This window comes from Heterodontus francisci, chromosome 6 (assembly GCF_036365525.1).
Source record: "Heterodontus francisci isolate sHetFra1 chromosome 6, sHetFra1.hap1, whole genome shotgun sequence".
Taxonomy (NCBI): domain Eukaryota; kingdom Metazoa; phylum Chordata; class Chondrichthyes; order Heterodontiformes; family Heterodontidae; genus Heterodontus; species Heterodontus francisci.
Window position 1 is genome coordinate 115,626,654 of NC_090376.1, and position 18,076 is coordinate 115,644,729.

General features: G+C 43.0%; 1 protein-coding gene across 2 annotated transcripts; it reads right to left on the reverse strand.

Annotated features, from left to right (window-relative positions):
* Nucleotides 1–10,216: 10,216 nt before the first annotated feature.
* On the reverse strand, nucleotides 10,217–11,410 carry gja8b (gap junction protein alpha 8 paralog b). 2 transcript variants are annotated; one of them, XM_068032914.1, is made up of 2 exons: nucleotides 10,435–11,410; nucleotides 10,217–10,383 (listed from the first exon to the last, which is right to left on the reverse strand). In XM_068032914.1, exons 1-2 carry the CDS (start codon nucleotides 11,408–11,410, stop codon nucleotides 10,217–10,219), a joined length of 1,143 nt encoding a protein of 380 aa, XP_067889015.1. The 2 variants fall into 2 exon arrangements, with proteins under 2 accessions (XP_067889015.1, XP_067889014.1); XM_068032913.1 differs by having other exon boundaries at nucleotides 10,217–11,410.
* Between the last annotated feature and the right edge of the window lie 6,666 nt (nucleotides 11,411–18,076).

Here is an 18,076-nt window from a genome sequence, read left to right on the forward strand (position 1 = left end):
GGTGAGTGGAGGGGGTTCCATCACGCGGGAAGGATGCCTTGTAAAATGATGCGCCATCCCTGCGGACTTGTGGCGACGGTTCCTTCCTCTGTGGGCAGTTTGTGGACCATGGAGGACCCAATTCACCCCTCCGGGACCCCCCCTCCCGGACCGCAAGACAACTCCCTAACAGACTTCCAGATTGGCCACCGGCGACCCTGCCTCACCTACCTCTTTGGGGTTCCAGCGCTGTGCCTGGGTCTGAGGCATCTGCAGTACTGGCAGTGGCCACCAGTCCTGATGGTGCTGCTGATACTGCTGAGCTGCAGGCCCATGTGATTGGCCGGCAGCTCTTGGAGGCGGGATCCCCAACCCCTATATGCGGGGTGGTGGGTGGAAGAAAGGCAGAGGTGGGGTACTCCCCATCTTTTCAGCCTGGCATCTGGAACCCCGCGTTCAGTACAAAATACCAACAGCCCAATGGGAAGAATTGGAAGAAAGTGACTAGTGCTGCCCCAAAATATGCGCTGAGGCCTCAACTACTCATTACATTTATTAATGACTTAGATGACATAATAGAGAGCCATATATACAAGTTTGATGATGATACAAAGATTGATGATGTCATAAGTAATGTATTTATCGAATAAATCATGTAATTATTACAAATAAACTACTATTTACCCTTGTGCTCTTAGTGCCTACCTTGCGTATTACTTTCCTTATTACTCTCAACAACTAAAATTGATCACTATTCCAGGATCATCCTGGAATGTAAAGGGAAACTCCAGCTTCTTTTCTCTCCTACAAACTGTCTTCTTCAACCATCATGAGACCATCCAATCAGCTGCCTTTGCTACTTCCCTCCCTTTCGCAAGCCCACTGGGCCAAACTTCCTCTAAAGTTCCCCACTGCCCTATCCTGAACTTGCATCTTTCTCTTGCTTTTCGCCTATCTTCCCTCATAACCTCTCCAAGTTCACCTCATTCATGAGACATACTCCTGCTCCATCCACACTAGTCCCACTAAACCGCTGATCTTCCAACATCCCTTCCTGGTCCCCAGATTACCTGACATTGTTAACAGTTCTTTCACTTCAAGTGCTGTCACTCTCTCCTTTAAATCTAATGTCACCAGCCCTCTCTTCAAAAAACAACTCTTGACCCCATGATCCTTGCAAACTACTGCCCGATTTCCAACCTTCCTTTCCTGTCCAAAGTCTTGAATGTGTTGTCACTGCCCAAATCTGTGCTCACCTTTCCCTAATTTCCATGTTTGATCTGTCCAATCAGGTTTCAGTCTTTTATCAAAGTCACAGATGATATTCTTTGTGATTATGACCAAGGTAAACTATCACTCCTTGTCCTTTTCGACCTGTCTGCAGCCTTTGACATGGTTGACCGCACCATCCTCCAGTAACGCCATTCCACTGTCATTCAGTTGGGTGGGATTGCACACACCTGGTTCCATTCTTATCTATCTAACCATAGCCAGAGTATGATTCCCACACAATTACTTCTGGTGTCTCCCAGGGGTTTATCCTTGGCATCTCTGATCTACATGCTGCACCTCAGTGACATCATTTGAAAGCACAGTATTACTTTTCACATGTATGTTGATGACACCCAGCTGTACCTCACCATGACCTCTCTCAACTTCTCTACTAATGCTAGGTTATCAGATTGCTTGTTCGACATCCAATACTGAATACGTAGAAATTTCCTTGAATTAAATATTGGAAAGACTAAAGCCATTGTTTGTGGACCCCATTCCAAACTCCGTTCCCCAACAACCGACTCTATCCTTCTCGTTGGCAATTGTCTGAGACTAAACCAGAGTGTTCGTAATGTCATGCTAGGCCCCCACCTGCCAAGAATGAGGCACATTAATTTTATTATGCACATTGATTTTAAACTGTTGCTGGACTGAAGAAAGGACTTGTTAAACAGATCAGCCTTGGCTGGAAAAGACATTTGCATATTAACAGACAGTGATTGGAAGGACAAAGGACCATTCCCTGACATATTCAACCCACAATGGACCTTGATCACCAGGTATTGTGTGCAAGAGGAGCATTCCAGACACTGCTAAGGTGATACAATCCAAAGTGTGGTCAGACCAGTTAGTTACATGACTAACCTGCTTGGCAACCTGGGTTTTTCTGAATTGTACAAACAGTTTGAATTGAGAGTGTCTGTTTGCTCCTGGACTGAGACGACCTCTCCTGTCTGCTCCCATCTCTTTCTCACAAGCCTCTGAATCCATTGAAGACACATGAACCCCAAGAGAGAAAAGTCTCCTACAATGAACAGGTTTAAGAAGAATACTGCACCCCAACGAAAAGCAAGATCTACCTACAATCAAGGACTCTACAGTGAGCTCAAAGAATCATAACAGATATTGCCTCAATTTTTTCCACTTTATTTTACTTCTGCTCTTTTCTGTCTCTTTTTGCATGGTTGTAGCACGTATGCATGCTAGCGTGGGCGCATCGTGTATCCAAAGGCGTTAATTGAATTAGAGTTTAGGTTTAATAATTTTCTACTTTTCTTCTTTAAACCTAAGAAAGCCTGTTTGTGCTGGTTTCTTTGCCTTATAATTGGAAAGTGGTGAACAAGGATTAACTAAGAAGGAGCTAAAAACAGTGTGTTTAAAATTAAACCCTGTTACAGTAAGACCAGGTGAAGCCTGAAGGGGAACCCTAGACCTCTTTCTCACCTGGTCGTAACAGTAACCTTGGTGTTAAATTTGACCCCAAGATGAGCTGTTGACCACATACCCACATCATCACTAAGACTGCCTATTTCCACCTTCATGACATCATTGCCCTACCTTGCTCCTGCCTCAGTTCATCTGCTGTTGAAGCCCTCATTCATGCCTTTGTTACCTCTAGATTGAGTATTCTAACACAATCTTGGCTGGTCTCCCACATTCTACCCTATGTGAACTTCTGGCATCCAAAACTCTGCAGCCAAGCCCTTACCTGCACCAAGTCCTGTTCCTCTATCATCCCTGCGCTCGCGGACCTACATTGAGCCCTAGTCAAACAACACCTCAATTTTAAAATTCTCAGCCTTGCTTTCAAATCCTTCCCTGACCATGCCCTGCCTATCTTTGTAATCTCCTCCAGCCCCACAACCCTCCAAGATATCTGCACTCATCTAATTCTGACCTTTTGAGCATCCCTAACTTCAATTACTCCACCATTGGTGACCTTGCCTTCAGCTGCCTAGGTTCTAAGCTCTGGAATTCCCTTTGCAAACCTCTCCAATGCTCTACCTTTCTTCCTTTAAGACTCTTCTTAAAACCAACTTCTTTGATCAAGCTTTTGGCTATCTGCCCTAATATCGCCTTATGTGGCTCTGTGTCAAATTTTGCTTTACAATGTTCCTAAGAAGTGCCTTGCAACATCTAATTATATTAAAGGCACTACATAAATATAATTTGCTGTTGTTATTACCCTAGTACAACTATGATATGTTTCCTTAATGACTACAAATTGGGAAGACTGCTAAGCTACTACTGTCAACACTTGATATGACCTTGGAGGATGACCTGAGCAGCTCTAAGTCTAGTGAGCCTGGCTGCAGACTGCAGTATCCTGGCGTGGACAGCAGTCATCTGGGTTGTTGGCTGAATGGCACCAGCAAGGGCACTAGCAGAATATCTGGCAAGGAAGTAGGCATGCTGATCCCTATGCCTCTGCTGGCGGGGTGGGGGAAACTGAAAGAGGCCTCGCTGGCCTCACCGCCAAATGCTGGCAACCCACCTGCTGAGCTTTGGCCTTAGTTGGGGGCCCATCCCCCACCAGGAAGATCTCAGTCACAGCGCCAATCTTCCCACAATTGGGCACTTAATTATTCAAATTGGCTACCTGCCACTGCTGAGCGGCTGGGCACTGCGTTTGATGACCCGTCTCTGGCAGAATTGCCTGAAGTTGGGAATGCGCGGACCCCTGACTCAAAGCCCTCATATCTAAATTTCCTCCCGGTCCTGCTTTCAAGTCTGCCTCTGCAGCATCGGGAAAATTCCCTTCCTTGCTTCAGCCATTTCAATTGCAAGTAGTAGTATAAAGGTGTTGCATTCAGAATCCACTTCTTTAAAAGGTGTCAGCTGCTTTTAAGTAGCTTTGTGGCCTTCCACTATCAGATCCCCCAGAGATATGCAGGCAATGAAAGGTAGCACTGGTTGCATGTTCGAACAATTTCAATAAGCAACAGCATGGATTTGACCTGATGAAAGGTCACTGACCTGAAATGTTAACTCTGCTTCCCTCTCCATAGATGCTGCCAGACCTGCTGAGTATTTCCAGCATTTTTTTGTTTTTATTATGGATTTTATGTGTTGGCTGCATTGCTCTTAACCGCCTTGGGTAATCTCCACTTTACACTCCCCCTCCTTCTTGTGCCCACCCCGCCCCACCCCATCACAGACATGTTTCCATATGCTCCCAAATTTTTAAACCAATGAAATTTGACTTTAAGCCATTGTGGATTTTGTATCATATAATATATAATATAAAAGCAAAATACTGCAGATGCTGGAAATCTGAAATAAAAACAAGAAATGCTGGAAATACTCAGCAGATCTGGCAGCATCTGTGGAAAGAGAAGCAGAGTTAACGTTTTGGGTCAGTGACCCTTCTTCGGAACTGACAAATATTAGAAATGTCAAAGGTTATAAGCAAGTGAGACGGGGGTGGGGCAAGAGATAACAAAGGAGAAGGTGTATATTGGACAAGGCCACATAGCTGACCAAAAGGTCATGGAGCAAAGGCAAATAATATGTTAATGTGTGTTGAAAGACAAAGCATTAGTACAGATAGGGTGTTAATGGACTGAAGATTGAACAGCAGCAAGTACAAACATGAAAAAAACCAGTGGGTAAGCAAACTGAACAAACTAAGATGAAATGAAATAAACATACAAAAAAAAATTGTAAAAAATGTAAAAAAGAAAAAATAACTGAAAATAAAAGTAAAATGGGGGGCCCGTCATGCTCTGATATTATTGAACTCAATGTTCGGTCCGGCAGGCTGCAGTGTACTAATCGGTAAATGAGATGCTGTTCCTCGAGCTTGTGTTGATGTTCACTGGAACACTGCAGCAAGCCCAGGATAGGGATGTGAGCATGAGAGCAGGGGGGAGTGTTGAAATGGCAAGCAACCGGAAGCTCAGGGTCCTGCTTGCGGACTGAGCAGAGGTGTTCGCAAAGCAGTCACCCAGTCTGCGTTTGGTCTCCCCAATGTAGAGGAGACCACTTTGTGAGCATCAAATACAGTATACTACATTGAAAGAAGTACAAGTAAATCGCTTCTTCACCTGAAAGGAGTGTTTGGGGCCTGGGATAGTGAGGAGAGAGGAGGTAAATGGGCAGGTATTACACCTCCTGCGATTGCTGGGGAAGGTGCCATGGGAAGGGGACGAGGTGTGGGGGTAATGGAGGAGTGGACCAGGGTTTCGCGGAGGGAACGATCCCTTCGAAATGCTGACAGGGGAAGGGAGGGGAAGATGCGTTTGGTAGTGGCATCACGCTGGAGGTGGCGGAAATGGCGGAGGATGATCCTTTGGATATGGAGGCTGATGGGGTGGAAAGTGAGGACAAGGGGAACACTGTCACGGTTCTGGGAGGGAGGGGAAGGGGTGAGGGTAGATGTGCGGGAAATGGGACGGACACGGTTGAGGGCCCTGTCAACAACAGTGGGGGGGGATTCCTCGGTTGAGGAAAAAGGAGGTCATATCAGAAGCACCGTCATGGAAGGTAGCATCATCAGAGCAGATGCGTCGGAGATGGAGAAACTGGGAGAATGGAATGGAGTCCTTACAGGAGGCAGGATGTGAAGAAGTGTAGTCGAGGTAGCAGTGGGAGTCAGTGGGCTTATAATGGATATTAGTAGACAACCTATCCCCAGAGATGGAGACAGAGAAGTCGAGGAAGGGAAGTGTCAGAGATGGACCATGTAAAGGTGAGATAAGGGTGGAAATTGGAAGCAAAGTTGATAAAGTTTTCCAGTTCGGGGTGGGAGCAGGAAACGGCACCAATACAGTCATTAATGTACCGGAAAAAGAGTTGGGGGAGGGGGCCTGAGTAGGATTGGAACAAAGAATGCTCGACATATCCCACAAAAAGACAGGCACAACTAGGACCCTTGCGGGTACCCATAGCAACATCTTTTACTTGAAGGAAGTGAGTGGAGTTGAAGGAGAAGTTGTTCAATGTGAGAACAAGTTCAGCCAGGTGGAAGAGGGTGGTGGTGGATGGGGACTGGTTGGGCATCTGTTCAAGGAAGAAGCGGAGAGCCCTCAAACCATCCTGGTGGGGGATGGAGGTGTAGAGCGATTGGACGTCCATAGTGAAGAGGAGACGGTTGGGACCAGGAAACTGGAAATTGCCAAAATGACGTAGGGCATCAGAACAGTCACGGATGTAGGTGGGAAGAGACTGGACCAGCGCAGAAAAGATAGAGTCAAGATAGGAAGAAATAAGTTCAGTGGGGAAGGAGCAGGCTGACACAATGGGTCTGCCGGGACAGTCCTGTTTGTGGATTTTGGGAAGGAGGTAGAAGCGGGCTGTCCGGAGTTGTGGGACTATGAGGTTGGAAGCTGTAGAGGGAAGATCTCCAGAGGAGATGAGGTCAGTGACAGTCCTTTGGACAGTGGCTTGATGTTCGGTGGTGGGGTCATGGTCCAGAGGGAGGTAGGAAGAAGTGTCTGTGAGTTGGCGTTGAGCTTCTGCAAGGTAGAGGTCGGTACGCCATACAACAACAGCACCACCCTTGTCTGCAGGTTTGATGACCATGTCGGGGTTAGACCTGAGAGAACGGAATGCCTCAAGTTCAGAGGGGGACAGGTTAGAGTGAGTGAGGGGAGCAGAGAAATTGAGATCACCAATGTCTCGCCGACAGTTTTCAATGAAGAGATCAAGAGCGGGTAAGAAGCCAGGGGGAGGGTCCACGTAGATGGAGAATGCTGGAGGCGGGTGAATGGGTCTCCTGATCGGGGGAAGGACTCCTGGTCAAAGAAGTGTGCCCGGAGGCAGAGGCGATGGAAGAAGAGCTCAACGTCATGCCGAGATTTTGTATCAATCAGTTTTATATTCAATCCCATAATCTGACTTGATAAAGATGAACAATAACTGTGAATATGAATAGGCTGAAGTAAGTCATGGTGCTTGCACAATTTGGTAAAGCATGAACCAAACATAGAATGCATAAGCTGCAATAATAACTTCTCCCAGTTACTATGATAACTTTTTCCAGCATTGTCCCAACAGTTCTAATACTGTTGTTCCTGTCTGGTGGGAAATGTATTGAGACTGCCAGAAATCATTTGCGTTTACAGATTTAAGAGATGACTCTTTTGTCTTCTTCTAGCCCCTGCCATAATACATTTCAAAAGAATCCTTCAGAGTTTGAAAAATTGTGTATTTCATAGAAGCATAGCATCATTCAACAAAGAAGGCCATTCAGCCTATCATGCTTATGCCAGCTCTCTGAAAGTGGTACTAATTCGACCTACTCCCCTGCTCTCTCCCCTTGACTCTGCAAATATTTCCTTTTCAACTATATATCCAATTCCACATCTCTATTACGAAGCACCATAAATTAGCAATCAATGCCACATGACAGCAAACAGATCATACAATTATCTGCTGACTTTCGGTATTTTGACAGACCTTGTTTGGTTTGGTTAACTGTGTACTCATACTTCAGCCTATGGGTTGTTAGTGATTAAAGAGCACGATTTGCCACCTCCATGACCTAGAGGATATGTTGACTGTAGCGGTCTTAAATGAAGATTCATGTATATGAATGTCAGGCAAGTATACTTATCATGAAGTAATGAAAGCAATAGAGAGATAGATTTGTAAATAAAGTACCAGACAATTATTGCAAAATTCAGTACTTTTTATTTTGAAAACGATTGATTCATTTTCTATCAATTTCTATGCCATAACATGACTAAAAAGCACACTTAAGAGCTCAATTTGTGAACCTTTGGTTATCATTAGCATGAGTTGTAAAACTTCTCTTGAAATTCATATGATGCCCTTTATTTGGAGCATAACATTAATTCAAGTTTTGAACTTATGGCGTTTTTATGGCAAAGCTGAAATGTATTGTGTGGTCATATGTATTTTACCCTAATAATAATTCTCTTAATGAGCTAAACTTCCAACCAACTAGTGATAAATCAGTTGTAAACTAGTGTTAAATAAGACCAGTTGTTAGTAGACAAAAGAGGTATTAAAGTATTAATGTAAATAATTTAGTATCCTCAGAACTCCATTGCGATTTTTAGTCTTTACAATTTTCTGAATTTTAATCGACGCAGTGAGTCTAGCGGTGTCGATACTGGGAAGCCTTGATTTTGCTTTTTAAAATGTGTACACGTGCACAAATACTATTCATCTATATATACCTTTCTTAATTGTCTCCGTCTGACACGTTTTTCTATATTACAGACTTTGTAAGCATCAGACTTTTTTTTTTACAAATCAGACAACATAAAATATACAATCATGAAGCAGTTTACTCGACACTGGATTAACAATCAAAATTGTGATTTCTCAGAATTTCTTATTCACGTCTTTTCAAGTTAGACTGTTCACTGTTCTGCACATTTATCCTTGCCACTCCTTTGGCTACTGCACATGGGAGCTCAGCCTATTACATTTGCTCGACTCCATCAATCTCCATCCTTTGGCTTTTAGTCAGCAGCCTTTATTCTTTTTTCTTAGAACTATCCAAATGCAATGTCTTGTAGATCCAAGTGTCTTGCATCTTTAAAATGGTCTTCACATCTTTCTATTTATTGGCTGCTTTAGTTTCACGATGGAGATCCTAATTACATTAGCTTGATAAAGCTGCAAATTTGCTAGCAACTACTCGCATAAACAACAATTCGAATTTTGATGCTACCGTAAATATCAATGGTGACAATATCCTAATACTGCGAGATATTCGGGCATCAAAGTTTGAATGATTTTGGATCATTGTTCAGTATGCTAACGCATCATTACATGTTGTAACTGTAAAGCTCCAAAATTTCAAGTATTATTATAGATATGGTTAAGCTGACTGCTCAAATATCTATTAATTACGTAAAAACTTATGCACAAACATTGATGGTGTCAACATTTGATGCAGAAAAATATACACAGGTTCCATCAACCCATTTTTAAAACCCGGCACAACCCATTCAACATTTTTAAAACCAGTTAGGATTACATCTTTTAAAATATTTTACAGATTAGGAACTGAAAAAAATGGCAGTTACAGGGACATCTCTTTCTCTACCATATATGAGTGGAAAATGCCAAATTCAGCTTTTGTTTCCTGTGCTTTTCTCGGATATGGTATAGATTACTGTTGCCCATTAAAAATTACGACCTAGAGTTTCCGCCTTGGGGGTACCACAAAAATGTAACTTTCAATTTATTTATCCGGCATTTCTGCACGTCAGACACAGCGTTTGAGAACCTGCAATCAAGGAAGTTTTTTCCATTTTTAAGATGACATATTCATGCCATAAAATCCCATTCAAAGAGATCAGAGATAGTATGGATATCTTTTTCCTTAAAGCCCCAAAAGTTGCAATGAAACATCAGAAAGAATACTTTTCTTCTGGCCTGAAAACTATTATTGAGATATTTCCCCACCCCCCAAAAAATGCAATCGCAGGATATTTGCATTTGAGAGTTGGAGAGTGGTCAGTTTTGTGGACTGAAATTTGTTTGGATGAAGTCTTTGATGGACGGACCTAAAAGATCGAGGATATCTAGGCTATCGCAGTTCCGCACATAACTCACTTACGCCCAAATTTCCGTGATCTTTTAAGCCACATAATTGGTTTGCGTCCAGGTTACACATCTCTCCGGGCAAAATGCAGAGGAAACTCCTGGTCTAAATACATAAATGAGCATTGAGGTATGGTTAATTCACATGGTTGCAAATTCTTTTCTATTAAATGTTGAAGATACATAAAAATATTGGGGTCCGATAGTTATACTTGTTTTAAAGGTTTGTCACTGTGTAACTGTTGTGATAGCATAACGTGAAACCTAAGATAGGGAGCTGGAAAGGTTGAACATAGAATTATTTTGTTTTAAAATTCATTGAATATGTATTGCAAAGCTTTCCAAAATTACCCCATACCTGCTATAAGTCTTCCCCTTTAGTTTTGGTACTCAGGCTTCTATACTTAATTTCTCCAATATTTTCTCTGATGTTACTGTCTCATACAGTTAAATCGTCAGATCGAGCTCTACTACTTGCTTTACTTAACCTGCTCAATGGCCTTGTGTCCGCTAGGCTTTCGCTAGTTCCTGTCGGTGGCTCTGGCTCTGTCTTTTCACCCTCTTCTTCTGCCTCTGCCAACGGGGCAGGGTCTGATTCTGGCACCAGTTCTGGTTCTACTTGTGAGTCTGGTTCTGCCTGCGGTTCTGGTTCGGGATCTTCTTGTTGCTCGTAGGATAGCAACGTCTCGTTGTAGACCTTAACGAGGTCTTCCACTGGACCAACACTCTTGGCTTTCTCTTGGTAGCTGATGAAAGGGGCTGGGCTCACATCTACTCCAACCTCTGTCATCGGGAAGAAATGGGTCACTGGTTTGTCTTCTTCCAGGAGTTTATAGCCTTTGGCTTTCTGCACGGAGGCCACGCCGATGGAATGAAATGGCTTCTGCGAAGGATAGTCTACATTCTGTTGGGCTGGCTCCCTAAAAGCAAACCTGATCTTCTTCCAACCCAGGTGACTTATCTCGATGAAATTCAGGAAGAGAGATACAGAAGCCACAGCTAGCATGAAAACGACAAAAACTGTCTTCTCAGTTGGCCTGGAGACAAAGCAATCAACAATATTGGGACAAGGCCATCTACCGCAGCGATACAATGGTAAGATGCGGAACCCGTAGAGGAAATATTGACCAACAACAAAACCAACTTCAAAAATTGTTTTGAAAATGATGTGGCAGATGTAGGTTCTCAGCAATGTGCCTTCTAGGCGGAACTTCTTGTTTGTCTTGCTGGCCTCTTTAATACCTTCATCGGGAGCTAAAGGCAGCCTCTCCGCGTTCATCTCTTGTTGTCTATTCATGTCTTCCTCCCTCTCTTTTCTCTTTTCCTCCATCCTTACGTGATGAACCGCATGACCAACGTAGACCAAGGATGGCGTGGAGACGAAGATGATCTGAAGGACCCATAGTCTTATGTGGGAAATGGGAAAAGCTTCGTCGTAGCAGACATTCTCGCAACCCGGCTGTTGGGTATTGCAAACAAAATCTGACTGTTCATCTCCCCACACGAATTCGGCAGCCGTGCCAAGAATTAGGATTCGAAAAATAAACAGCACTGTCAACCACACTCTCCCTATTACAGTGGAATGCTCGTTAACTTCTTCCAAAATATTTCCCAGGAAACTCCAATCACCCATTTTTCAAGGATTCACCTATTTAAAAGAAAATAATAGGTTTGGTTTGAACTAATGAGAATTTCGGTTTATCCTTCCAACAATGGAATACGACTCTAAAGAATACAACTGTCAATTTAGCTCGCAAAATAATATTTCTATCATTTCCATCTTCTAAAACCAAGTGGCTTTTTCTGTACTTCTATGCCTTACCCATCTGAGTAAACAATTTTCTAAACAAGATAAACTATTTCCAGAATCCCAATGATTCCTTCATCCAAAGATAAATTACGAAACGAATCCTGAACAAATCAATTATCCCCCTACAAAAACTTCAATTGGTAGCATAACACTCGAACACCGATTAACACATCGAACCATAGAAACATTACGGCACAGAAGGAGGCTATTCAGCCCGTCATGTTCGTGCCGGCCGAGAAAGAAAAAAAAATAGAAAATTTTAACATCATTAGTTTGGCAACTTGCCGAGGTAAACTACCGCCTTATTCCGTCTCGCTCCTTTTTGGCAACCTGCAACTCAGGTTGGGTGGACACTTTAATGCCTAAAACCTGTCTCACAGCTGAACAGATCGGAAACAGTGGAGTATGAGCATTAGTTTTTTAGTTTGCAGCAATATTTAAGCTGGTATCCAGACAGCAGACGACGTGCAGTGACGTGAGGAACAATAGTTCACATGATCTATTGGAGGCATGTTGGAAAACAATTAGAGCATGTATGCACCCGAATAACAGGATTTAAAAAAAATTCAGGTAGGAATCTGTCAAATGACACAAGTTAACACATCGTGCGCATAAATTTACAAGCATTGACATTTTATTTACATTTAGAATATTTAATTAAATTTAGAACATTTTAACCAGTTGTACAATATTAAACCACAACTGAATATTCTGATTTTTTTGTAATCTTCACTAAAAATGTTATGTCTACAATATCTCAAATATTAGGCATATCTACCTGTATTCAGTAGTTGCAATAGTTTTAAAGTTCCCATGCAGTCTGCAGTTCTCTCATTTGCTCAGTGGATGCAGTGCTGTAATCCTAAAGGCATTTACCGATTTTTCTAACTAACGATGCCAAGCAGTTACAAAAATAGTTTACTTGCTATCACACCAGACGTCCTGTCCACGTTTATTAAAGCTAATCAATTCAATAGGATCTGCACAAAAACAAAGAGATGGCTGTATTGCGGTGAGTTAGCAAACAATTTTCAATATTAGGCAGATCAGCCATGAATTACTCTGAAAGGAACCAAACAGAAGCTGGTTAATAATTTGTATATAGTGTATTGCCAGAAATGAAGATATCTGAAGCCTTTGGATATTAAATTGGAGATGAACTATAGGATGCCATAATTGACAACTATAAACATGTCCTCAGCAGCAGCAGCAGTTTGAAACCTTACAATAATGCGCTTGTCCCAGCTCCCAACTGTTTAGCTATGTGAAGTAATTTAATATGTTGCTTACACAGAACCAAATCTAATACTGTAAAACAACAAACAAACAAAAAATCAATTCTAAACATATTAGGAACATTTGTAACTGAGAGCTGCATCTCCCTTCTCATATAAATTGTAATCAGAAATTGACTATACCATAATAAGCATCTGATTAAAAAGGATTTATAAAGGTTGTCACCGAAAATTTCCTTGATTTCTTAAACCAAACACCGGCACAACCAAAGTATGAAAAGCCAGTACAGCAACTTTGCTATTTATATCACTGTAGTCAATTCTGTTATAGACATATATAGCAGGGCTATTCAAGTTACTTGTCCTAGAGGGACATTGAGGATGGGTAACTTTATCACAGTTGATAGCAGTTTCAGTTTTGCACTGATGCTAACTTGTACAAGTAAAACATAGGTTTTAAACCCAAAGTGATTTGGAAGATAAGTAGTAAGAGTTCCTCCTCCAGAGATTCTGACTTTGCTTCAGTTGTGTCCTGACTCTGGATTCAGGTTGCATTTGTATTATTTGCACTGTTGGTGCAAAGCAAAACCACTGCACACTGAAATTTACATTTGTAATGTACATGTATCCTAATTTGTATACCTTGGTGCCCCACTTGTCTAATATGAAAAATTGCAATATAAAACACTCAATTTAAAGAATAGATATATGGGCATACAAATTCGACTGCACCACACCCATTTTTGGGCACAAAACAGGCACACAAGTGTCCAATATGACATGCTGTACTCAGTAATGCAACCAATTGCAGCCATACTTTGAGGCTCGCACAATGGCATGTAGAACACTGCCTGTGGCTGCCAAACTTATGCCATGGGCTCCTTTCAGGTTGCAGCAGGTGACATCAGTGATATATCCCAATTTGTAGTCCACAATTGTATCAGGGAGGTCACTGAGACAACTGACACTAGGAGGAATACACACGTGCCAGCCTGAGCTCAATTGTACCAATCTCAATCTTAATGCAAGAAGCCTTACAGGTAAGGCAGATGAACCCAGAGCATGTGTTGGTACATGGGATTGTGATATTATAGCTAATACGGAAACATGGTTGAGGGATGGGCAGGACTGGCAGCTCAATGTTCCGGGATACCGATGCTTCCGGCGTGACAGAGGTGGAGGTAAGAGAGGAGGGGGAGTTGCACTATTGATTAGGGAGGACATCACGGCAGTACTTAGAGAGGACATCCCGGGGGGAATGTCCAGCGAGGCCATATGGGTAGAACTTAGAAATAAGAAAGGGGTGATCACTTTGATGGGATTATACTACAGGCCCCCCCAATAGTCAGAGGGAAGTGGAGGAGCATATATGTAGGGAAATCACAGATAGGTGTTGGAATTATAGGGTTGTAATAGTAGGTGATTTTAACTTCCCTAATATTGACTGGGACTGCCTTAGTGCTAAGGGATCAGATGGGGAAGAATTTGTTAAGTGTGTCCAGGATAGTTTTCTGAAGCAGTATGTGGATGGCCCTACTAGAGAAGGGGCTACACTCGACCTCCTCTTAGGAAATGAGGATGGGCAGGTGGTTGATGTGTCAGTGGGGGAGCACTTTGGGACCAGTGACCATAACTCTATTAGCTTCAAGATAGTTATGGAAAAGGATAGGACTGGTCCTCAAGTTGAAGTCCTAAACTGGGGGAAGGCTAATTTCGATGGCATCAGACAGGAACTCTGAAAAGTTGAATGGGAGAGGCTGTTTACAGGTAAAGGGACATCTGGCAAGTGGGAGACTTTTAAAAGTGAGATAGGAAGAGTTCAGGGCCGGCATGTTCCTGTTAGATGGAAGCGCAAGGCTGGCAAGTTTAGGGAACCTTGGTTGACGAGGGATATTGAGGGTCTGGTCAGGACAAAGAAGGAGGCATATGTCAGGTATCGGCAGCTGGGATCAAGCGAGTCCCTCGAGGAGTATAGGGGATGTAGGACTACACTTAAGAAGGAAATTAGGAGGGCGAAAAGGGGCCATGAGATTTCCACGGCAGATAAGATAAAGGAGAATCCTAAAAGATTCTATAAGTATATTAAGAGTAAAAGGGTAGCTAGGGAGAGAGTAGATCCCCTTAAGAATCAGTGTGGCAATCTATGTGTGGAGGTCATGGAAGCTAGTGAGTTCAAGGGAGGGAACAGTGATATCCTGGAGCATATCAACATTACGAAGGAGGAGGTGTTGGAGGTTTTTAAGCGCATTAAGGTGGATAAATCCCTAGGGCCTGACCAGGTGTATCCTAGAATGTTATGGGAAGCAAGGGAGGAGATTGCTGGGGCCCTGGCAGAGATTTTTGTATCATCGTTAGCCACGGGTAAGGTACCGGAAGACTGGAGGATAGCTAATGTTGTGCCTTTATTTAAGAAGGGCAACAGGGATAAGCCAGGGAACTACAGGTCGGTGAGCCTTACATCAGTGGTGGGAAAGTTATTGGAAGGGATTCTGAGAGACAGGATTTATATGCATTTGGAAAGGTATGGTCTGATTATGGATAGTCAGCATGGCTTTGTGCGTGGGAAATCATGTCTCACGAATTTGATTGAGTTTTTCAAGGAGGTGACCAAGAGGATTGATGAGGGCAGGGCAATGGACGTTGTCTACATGGACTTTAGCAAGGCCTTTGACAAGATCCCGCATGATCCCGGAAGGTTCGAACACATGGGATCCATGGGGAGCTAGCCAATTGGATTCAAAATTGGCTTGGTGATAGGAGGCAGAGGGTGGTAGAGGAGGGTTGTTTTTCAGATTGGAGGCCAGTGACCAATGGTGTGCCGCAGGGATCAGTGCTGGGCCCTCTGTTGTTTGTCATTTATATTAATGACTTGGATGTGAATGTAGCGGGCATGATTAGTAAGTTTGCTGATGACACCAAAATTGGTGGTATAGTGGACAGTGAAGAAGGTTGTCTAAGGTGACAACAGGATATAGATAAACTGGGAAAGTGGGCAAGGGATTGGCAAATGGAATTTAACGCAGACAAGTGCGAAGTGATGCATTTTGGGAAGTTAAACCAGGGCAGGACATATACAGTGAATGGCAGGGCCCTGGGGAGTGTTCTTGAGCATAGAGACCTTGGGGTGCAAGTACATAGTTCCCTGAAAGTGGCAACACAGGTAGACAGGTTGGTGAAGAAAGCATATGGCATGCTTGCCTTCATCGGCCGAGGCATTGAGTACAAGAGTTGGGACGTCATGTTACAGTTGTACATAACGTTGGTTAGGCCGCATTTGGAGTACTGTGTGCAGTTCTGGTCACTGCACTACAGGAAAGATGTGACTAAGCTAGAGAGGGTGCAGAAAAGATTCACAAGGGTGTTGCCTGGTTTGGAGGGCTTGAGTTATAAAGAGAAATTGGATAGACTGGGTCTGTTTTCCCTGGAGCGAAGGAGGCTGAGAGGGGTCATGATAGAGGTATATAAAATTATGAGAGGCATAGATAGGGTAGATAGCCAAAGTCTGTTTCCCATGGTAGGGGTGACTAAAACTAGAGGGCATAGATTTAAGGTGAGAGGGAGGAGGTTTAAAGGGGATCAAAGGGGTAAATTTTTCACACAAAGAATAGTGGGTATCTGGAATGAGCTGCCTGACGAGGTGGTGGAGGCAGGAACAGTAGCGACATTTAAGAGGCATCTGGACAGGTACTTGAATGAGCAAGACATAGAGGGATATGGAATTAATGCAGGCAGGTGGGATTAGTATAGATAGGCATTATGGTCGGCATGGATGGTGGGCCTGAGTCAATAGGTTGCAGGTTCAAATGCCATTCCAGAGACTTGAGCACATAACAAAGGCTGACACTTTTATGCAGTACTTCAGCAGTCTGTGGTGCTGTCTTTCAGATGGGATGTTAAACTGTGACCCTGTCTGCACTCTCAGGTGGGCATTAAAGATTGCATGGGATTATTTGAAGAAAAGTAGGGGAGCTCACTATAATTGCCTGGTCAGTACTTATCCCTCAACTGATATGATAAAACAGATTATCTGGTCATTATCTATTTTCTGTTTGTGGGACCTTCTCTATTTAAATTGGCTGTCACTTTTCCTACATTACAACAATTACTAACTTCAAAAACATACTTCAAGATGAGGTGCTTGGGCCATTTCTTGATGGAGATGTCTGGCACTTATGTAACATGAATGTTACCTGCCTAAGTCATCTAGATCCTGCTGCAGCCTGACATCAGTTACTTGAGGATCCAGGAATTGTGAATAGAACTGACCACTGTAGAATATTGGTGAATAGCACCACTCCTGGTATTACTATAGAGGGAAGGTCATTGATGAAGCAGTTGAAAATGGTTGAACCATGCAACGATTGAACTGGAGTTGTGATTGTTAGTCTCCACCAACCACAACCATGTTCTTTTCTATTCAGCATGATAAACCCATGAGATTAAAAGGGCAATGGCAGCGTGGATCCGAAATTGGCAAAGGGACAGAAAACAGTCGTGCAGAACGATTGATTTTCAGAAACTATAATCAGCAGGCAACACTAATATTACATTCTGCTTGAGTCTGATCAACAGGCACATTCCTGCCCTCTGTGTGATTGTTTTCAGGTGCAAGTAAATTTCTCGGTTTAAAATGGATGTATTAGAATTGCAGCATTGGTGGCATTATAGGATAGAGTATCATGCACAAACCTTCAATTTCCATTTAAAGCAGGTGGAGAAAATGCAGAAAGAATGTTAAATGTACAGAGGACTCAGAAAGTTGGACAGAGAGATACAGGAGGCTACTTTTATCTCCAAGCAGAAAACTAGCAAGTGTATTTGTAATGTAGTCACTGCTGTGATATATGAAATGCAGCAGTTATGTTGCATACAGCAAGCTCCAACAAGCAATTGATCTACTACTGCCTGCCCTTTTAACTATACACCCTAACCCTTGTCCCTCTCCCATTTTTCTAGGTAATCAGACGATTTGGTCACCAGTGCCAAAAAGACCTGAGGAAAACCCCAATGACAATGTACTGTCACTTGCTCTTACTCTGCAAAGCTCCAGTACAGAAATAAGCAACTCCTGTCACTTACATATTGAGATCAAGGGGAGTGCACTAGGGGATTCACCAAGCACAAGTCAACAACAGCAGTTGGAAGGGGCAAGTGAGAACAGCTGATGTTCCATCCCTGTTGAAGAGGACAGAGATGCCAACTTCAGTGGCGCAGCATTTAAAAGAAAGGTAATACCTGTGCACCAGCAATTGCT